Source organism: Dermochelys coriacea, chromosome 24 (genome assembly GCF_009764565.3).
Source record: "Dermochelys coriacea isolate rDerCor1 chromosome 24, rDerCor1.pri.v4, whole genome shotgun sequence".
NCBI classification, from domain to species: domain Eukaryota; kingdom Metazoa; phylum Chordata; order Testudines; family Dermochelyidae; genus Dermochelys; species Dermochelys coriacea.
This window is the reverse complement of record NC_050091.1, coordinates 4,961,005-4,968,243: the sequence shown is the minus strand read 5'-3', so window position 1 is coordinate 4,968,243 and position 7,239 is coordinate 4,961,005. Positions and strand designations below refer to the sequence as shown.

General features: G+C 52.1%; 1 protein-coding gene across 1 annotated transcript; it reads right to left on the bottom strand.

Moving 5' to 3' along the window:
• Positions 1 to 3,995: 3,995 nt before the first annotated feature.
• On the bottom strand, positions 3,996 to 6,845 carry LOC119847961 (bone gamma-carboxyglutamate protein). Its single transcript, XM_038383239.2, has 4 exons — positions 6,576 to 6,845; positions 5,973 to 6,017; positions 5,536 to 5,602; positions 3,996 to 4,437 (listed from the first exon to the last, which is right to left on the bottom strand). Exons 1-4 carry the CDS (start codon positions 6,709 to 6,711, stop codon positions 4,311 to 4,313), a joined length of 375 nt encoding a protein of 124 aa, XP_038239167.1. The 5' UTR covers positions 6,712 to 6,845; the 3' UTR covers positions 3,996 to 4,310.
• Positions 6,846 to 7,239: the final 394 nt, after the last annotated feature.

Sequence of the window (7,239 nt, the reverse complement as noted above, 5' to 3'; positions counted from 1 at the left end):
ATGCCTGGTATAGAAGACGGAGGCAGACACCCTGGGTCTTAGGCGGCCACCTAGCGGCATTGTGTATGTACTGCCTTGTTCCTTCCCCTCCTTGGGTTGGCTTGGGGTTGCCTTTTTTCACACTAATCATTTTTGCAAGGCTCCCCTGCAATTAATGACCCATTGCCCCACTGCTCCCACCTCCTGCTGTACTAGACCTGACCTCTGTCTAGTCTTGTACCTGTACCAGATTAACCCTTCGGTGCATTTAGGCCTGTATTCTCCTAGGAGCAATGAGTGATTCTGTTTCAATGACAGGTTTCAGAGTAGCAGCCGTGTTAGTCTGTATTCGCAAAAAGAAAAGGAGGACTTGTGGCACCTTAGAGACTAACAAATTTATTTGAGCATAAGCTTTCATGAGCTAATGCATCCAATGAAGTGAGCTGTAGCTCACAAAAGCTTATGCTCAAATAAATTTGTTAGTCTCTAAGGTGCCACAAGTCCTCCTTTTCTTTTTGTTTCAATGACAGGCAGTCCCCTACTCCCCCCCCCCCCATCCCAATCCAGGCTGAGTCTGAGTGTTTTGAGAAGCCTTGGTGCCTTCTGTGCTAGATCGGCTTCCATTTATCCAAAGGCTGGACTAAATCCTCAGCTGGCGTAAACTAGCATTGCTCCATTGAAATCAATGGAGTTCTGCTGATGAACATCAGCTGAGAATGGGGCAAATTTTGTAGTTTGGCGCCCTGGCATTATCTGCTGCTGTAACAATTCACCTTTGTCTCTTAAAGAACCCAGGTCCCCCTCTGGCTATCCTGTGTTCCTCGGGAGAACCCGGAATGCAGATAAATGTCTGCACAAAGCCAGTTTAGCAGCGGGTAGATTTACAGCAATAAAGTTCTTGTGTGTTGCAAGGGGCTGCCTGCGATTCTGGGATGTTCCTGGTATTTATCATCGGTGTTTCCAATGGACACGCACTTGCTTGTCAGATTAGATTTTTTTCCCCACCTTCCTCTGTAGCTAGAAGCCTGCCAACAGCAGCAATAGACACGGCAGTCTGCACGAGCTGTGCCCCTCGTTGCTTATTTCTCATGGAAGGGGCCTCAATTTAGCTGCCCTGCCAGTTGGCACCAGAGCAGCCTTCATGGTATAGAATCAGTCTGACCAGCTGGCTGTCCTCTCCCTACCTGATGTCAGGGAATTTTGGTCATCTGAGGGTTAGATCTGGAATATTGTGGGTGTGGATCTGTCTGTCTGTCTGGCAGGAGGTGGTTGTTCCAGCTCCGGGTGAGAATGAGATCTAGTGGTCAGAGCAGGAGATTTGGGGAGGGATCAGGAGTCTCCTGTCGGTGCTGTTGCTGACTCGCTGTGACTGTACAGAAGGAATGGCCCAAGCGCGGGGCCATGTGTTGATATGTGAAGCTCATAGACCCAGTTGTAGCTGTACCTCTGTGTAGAGGCCCCAATCCTGTGAATCTCTGAAGCCCCCGTAGCTAAGGATTATTCACCCCTACCCAGGATTGGGGCTGAAGGGATGTTTTTCTGTGGAGCAGAACAAACGGCTCCTCTCTGAGGTTGCTCTGCATTCGACAGGATCTTGCCAGAGGTTCTGCTTTAAACTCAAGACTGGAGAATCACTTGGCAGGGGGGCCTAGGGAATAAAACTGTGGATGGGGAATCAGGAGAGTTGGGCTCTTTATGTGGCTCAGCGTGTGACCCAAGAAAAGGCATTCCTGCTTGTGCCTCAGTTTCCCCATTGATAAAATGGTGATGATAGCTGTCAGCCTACTTTATAAAGGGCTTTGAGACCAATGGATGGAAAGCATTTTATAATGGTTGGGTATTAGACAACCCAGAGCTGTCGTCTTCTCTGTCCTCCTGCATTCTGTGTTTCCTAAAGGAACTTCCTTGCTGTTTTCTAATGTGATGAAAGCAAGCACTCACTAGATCCCAGTGCGTTTTATATTTTTCTACCTATTTATTGTAGGTAGCGATGGTGGGGGTGTTAGTCCTGGCCTATTGATTTGCAGAGGGAACCCCGAATCGAAACTCGTCTTTAGAAGGGAAAGATTTGGGCCAGTGTCTAGGAAATACCCACTCCCATTGACTTAATTTATATGTACACTCCATGTGCTTTCTGGGCATAACACATGCAACTAACTCTGAATGAAAGGCCTGGATCAGAGGACAGAAGCTGGCTGATGTGATCAGACCCAGATATGTAAATATCAGGACCGGCTTTGATAGTGACCGCTGGATGTCGTGTCTGGGAATGGGGTGGCATCCCTTTTAAATAGGTTGTGAGCCCTCTCATGGGCCTTCCTGGGATGCCAGTTTGTTTCTTTGTTCTCTACATAAGGTTATGTTTAAACCTCCGTGACATACAACCACGATCACTGTCTCTATGCAAACATACCAGGCCTAGCTACGCTGCTACTGTTGGCTTCTGAATTAGAAAGCCCACGCATTATTTAAAGGGATCCAACCCAATTCCTCTGCACTGTGGAATAGTCTCCCAAGGAAATCGTGTGGGGAATGTAGTGCAGGGAGCCTCGCCTCGCCTCCCCTGGTTCTAGGGGTTGAATGGATTGATTAGTGGCTACTCCATTTCTATCTTTCAACGAGGTTGGAATGCACTTGCCGGGTGATATGGTTGCATGAATTTCCACCCCACTCGAGGGGACACGCTGGCAGTTGGAAGTTGGCTGCTGCCCTCCTTTGTCAATTAATGGGTTGAAAGCTGCTGCTGAGATGGATTATTAATATTACCACTGTTGGGCAGGCAACAAATCTGCCTGTCTTGGTGTCCGTCTGTCCGGGACAGCCCCTTGGATAGATTGTGCTGTGTCCGCTCTGGGGGGGGGGTTGCTTGGTTTTTACCGGCATGTGCGTGTGTGGCATAAACAGCTTTAAATCAAAACTGGAATAAACTTTGGAACAAAAACTGGTTTGTTTGTTGTGTTGTTTTCCCTCTCAGAGGGGTCAGCGCTCGGGAGAGGAGCCTGGCTGCTTCCTCAAAGAGGAAGGGCCAGCCAATTCCCTCAAATACCACAAACTTTTCCCTAGAAGCTGTGATTTCTGTTAACACTGCTGAGTCTCTCCTTTCCCCAGCCTTGAAAACAGCGGTGACTTCTATTACATTCCTTTCATTCCTCTCACCTAAGCTGGAGAGTTCAAGAATGGGACTGGAAGCTGGGCCTTCTGGGTTTGATTCCTGGCTCTGCCAGGGAGCGCAATCCACAGGTCGGAGCAGGAAGGGCTGGGAATCAGGACGCCCGAGTTCTGTTACCGCTTCTGCTGCAGGGTGCTTTCCCAGGTTATGAGAGAGGGGACAAGCCTTGCTATACCAGACTCTTCGGGGAAGCCAGGAGGTTGAATCCATCAAGGTCAGTGACATACACTGAGCTCCACTCTTGGAAAAAGCTGCGGGGCATAAGGAGCAGGGGGGACACGAGCCAGCAAATCTCTGAAGAGTGTAAAGAGCAAGGCGGGAGGATTATTCAGGGCTGCACAAAGGGAGCGATGGGGTGAAGTTAAACCTCAGCTTCTTACCTATGGACTAGCCTGCCACGGCCACTGGCTTGCTAGGGCTGGTTTCCCATTAGCCTGGCTGCTCCAGTTGAGGTATCTGAGCCCAGAGGGGGGTCCCCCTTGCTGCTTTAGAGCTCACCCTTAGCTCCTAAAGGGTTCAGGGCGGGGATGGTCTTTTTATTGGGTTTTTGGCCAGGGCCTTGCACTGATCAGGGGCCCCGGGCACTACCGCATATGTTAATAAGGAAAGCTAGATAAGATACTCACATGGGCTCCCTTCCAATAGCAGGAGTGCCTCACTCAAGCAGTTTTAGCTCTGTGAGGTAGAGCAATATTATGGCCCTCATTTTAAAGATGGGGAAACTGAGACACGAAGGGGTCACACAGAGCTGGCAATTGAATGCCGGGCTCCCAAGTCCCACCCTAACACCCCAATCTGCCGGCCCATCCCCTTTCTCTTTGTTCAGCCCAATAAATGAGATAGCAGCACCATTCCTCACGTTTATTTTCTCACATCATTAAAGAAACATTCCATTGCATAAAACCAGCATGACGCATTGGCCCGTAAAGGAAACAGCCAGTAAAGCATTATAGATACAAGCGCAAGTGCTCTGGGCTCAGAACAAGGAGCAGGGCTGGGCTAGCAGCTTAGGGAACATAAAGCTTGTACGTTTAACACACAGTTACAAAAATCAGCTTGTGGCAGAAGATCTCTCTGCTCCCCGCTGTGCTTGGGTATCAATTCCTCTTTCTCTCTCCTCCGCGCTGGGATGGACTTGGGTGGATCTCTGGGCCAGGAAGCTCTAGACCGCCCCGTAGTATCTTCGGTAAGCCTCCTGGAATCCAATGTGGTCAGCCAACTCGTCGCAGTCGGGAGTGAGCTCACAGATCTCACGTTTGCCCTCGAGAGGGTCGATGATATCATAGAACCTGCGTGTGAACAAGGTGGGTTAATGATCGATAAAATGTTCTCCAAATGGTTTAGGGACTGACGTCTAATCAACCTACATGCAAGGATCAGTGCACCTGCCTTGGGAATGCACCCACCTCTGGGGTGGAATGTGACCGCTTTCAATCCTGTGCACGATTGCTGGGGACTGTTAAACAGCTGCCAAATTCCACCCTAGAGGTGGCTGCATATCAGCCCTGGACAAATTTAATCCTGGGCGCCATTGCTGGGGGCTGTTTAAACAGTTGCCGCATTCCACCCCCGAAAACAGCCTTTGGGAATGGCACACAGGATTGAGTTCTCCGGGGCTGAAAGCAGCAGCAACGCTAGGCCACAGTTTAGGACAGGGAGTGAGGAATTCACTTATCCTGTTCTAATTAGGATGACTTTGAAGCAGAGCGATGCCTGGGTGTTACCAGGATGCGGGCAGGGCTCCTGGGCCCTGCCAAAAAGCAGCCTGGAATTTATGATGTCCAAAAAGCAGTCAGGGCTGCAGTCTGGTTTATTGTATTAACTATACAGGAGCCATTCGTGGCTATCAATCTGGGCCCCAGAGTGCTGGGCATGCTGTTGTCACCTCCAGAGGGGCCTTGGCTGATAATAGACAAACCCCAGGTACAGGAAGGCAGGCCCAGTGGTTAGCATGCTAGCCTAGACCTTAGGAGAGAAGGGTTCAATTCTCTGCTCTGCTACAGCCTCCCTACGTGACCATGGACAAGTCGCCTAGGCCCAGCTCCTGATTAGGGAGCGAGATGTCTTGAGCCCTTTGAGGCTGGGGATGGATCCATGGGTGTTTGGAGTCTCATAGGCCACCCCTCCCAGCTAGCCCCCCCCAGATTAGAGCAAAGTATTTCAGCTGTCAGGGCTGACACCGAGAACAGGAAGGGCTGGGTGCACCAGGGAGGATGAATCAGTGAACGACTGTAGGGTTCCTATGGTAATGTGGGCCTGGTGACAGGCTCAGCCCAGCTGAAGTTTTCAACACCCCCTACCTCCCCGCCAGCTTTGGAAGGGGACCCCAGTGCCAGCAGCGGGCTGTGAGTCGAGCACATGCCCGTGGGCCGCGACCAGGGCTTTACCTGTTGTAGACGTAGTTCCGTTTGTGTCTCCTCCCCATCTCAGCACTGTCCTGTTTGGAGACGAATGCTGCAAGGCCAGGAAATAAAGGAGGCGTGAGGAGAATTGCTCCAAAGACCCAGCGTTGCTCTAACGGGCCTAGGGTCAGAAATAGCACCCAGGAGTCCTGTGTCCCTCTCCCCACCTCCCTCCCCTCCCTGAGCTGGGAAAGGAACCCAGGAGTCCTGAGTCCCTGTCTACCCTGCTCTAGCCACTGGACCCCGCTCCACTCCCTGAGCTGGGCGAGTCCTGACTCCCAGTCCCCTGGTCTAAACCTAGGTTCACCCTGACTAGAGCAGGGATCTTGCATTTAGAAGGGGCTAGGGTGTCCATGAGCACTGCTGGAAGGCTCCCTGAATGGCAAGCAGCAAAGCTCGATCACACACGGGCCGGGCCTCACCTTCAGAGCTGGGCGAGTCGTTAGCGCTGTTGGAATGATCTGAGGCTGCAAGGCACCAAGAGAGAAGTGGTCAGAAATAATATGCCCCCTTCACCAGTGAGCTGCCCAGGCTCCAGGCCCCTGAAAGCCCATCTGCTGCCGGGGCTGTGCAGAGCTGGGCGGGTAGCATGGGATGTTCTAAAGGTAACAGATCTCAGCGGAGGGGAAAGATTTCAAGGCCAAACAGCTGCCGGGTTTGGAGTGGCGCTTTAGGCACGTTCATGATGCTTTGCGAATCTATTGCACCTGGAAGCAAAGCTCTCCACGTCCCTGATGAATGCCCCCCAGCCTGCTACAGCAGCATAGTTATTCCCCTGGGCACAAATGGGGAAACTGAGGCGGGGGGGCAGCAAAGCGCTGTTGTTACACAGCGAATGAGATGCCAATATGCCCCCCAGCCCAATATCCTACGTGTGCTCCTGTGCGAGGGAACAGGGGGACTGAGATTTTCAAAGCAGCTATAGGGACACACGCTCCATTAACATCAGTCAGAGGGGGCCTTAGGAGCCTGCAGGTAGAAAGCCCCCAGTTAATGCATCTAGCAACCCCCTGTCCTTGTCTTACCTCCATGGCATAGGCATAGGGGCACCAGTGCCAGCAAAGTCATTAGGGCGAGTGCCTTCATGGTAGAAGCCGGTTTTGCTGGTTGCTCTTGTCTTGTAGGATGCTCTGCTGATGCCTGCTGCTCACAGGCCACCATTTATATCCTGCTGCTAGTCCTGGTGTGGCTGGGTAAAGGGCCACATCCCCCCTCAGCCCGCCCACTCCGGCTTCGACCACAGGCGGGGAGGGACTTAGCCGTGCTGCCAGATCTATTTGGAGTCCATCCGTCTGGGCCCAAGGCTGCCAAACCCAGATGGCAATTGTGGTTTCAGGCACCCCTGGGGTGGAAAACAACCCTGCGTTCTCGGGGCCAATGGGGGCTCGTGTGGGCTGCAGGGGAAGGACAAGGGAGGGGCTCAGGAGCATTGTCAAATGCAGAGACAGGCTGGAACTGTGATGCTCAGAGCTAGCTCCAAATGGGCCTAAAGCTCAAGGGGGTTTGGGGGTGGGGGGAGGCATTAGGATCCTGTCGTAATGATGAGATTCTTCTCCTTCCCCCTGGCCACCCCAGCATAGGGGCTGCATCAGAGGCAGGGTGAGGGGCGGGGGGGGTTCATGGGGGCAGAATGCCACAGTCCCCAGCTGGTGTGACTGGTTCTCAATCATTTCCACCTTGAGATCCCAG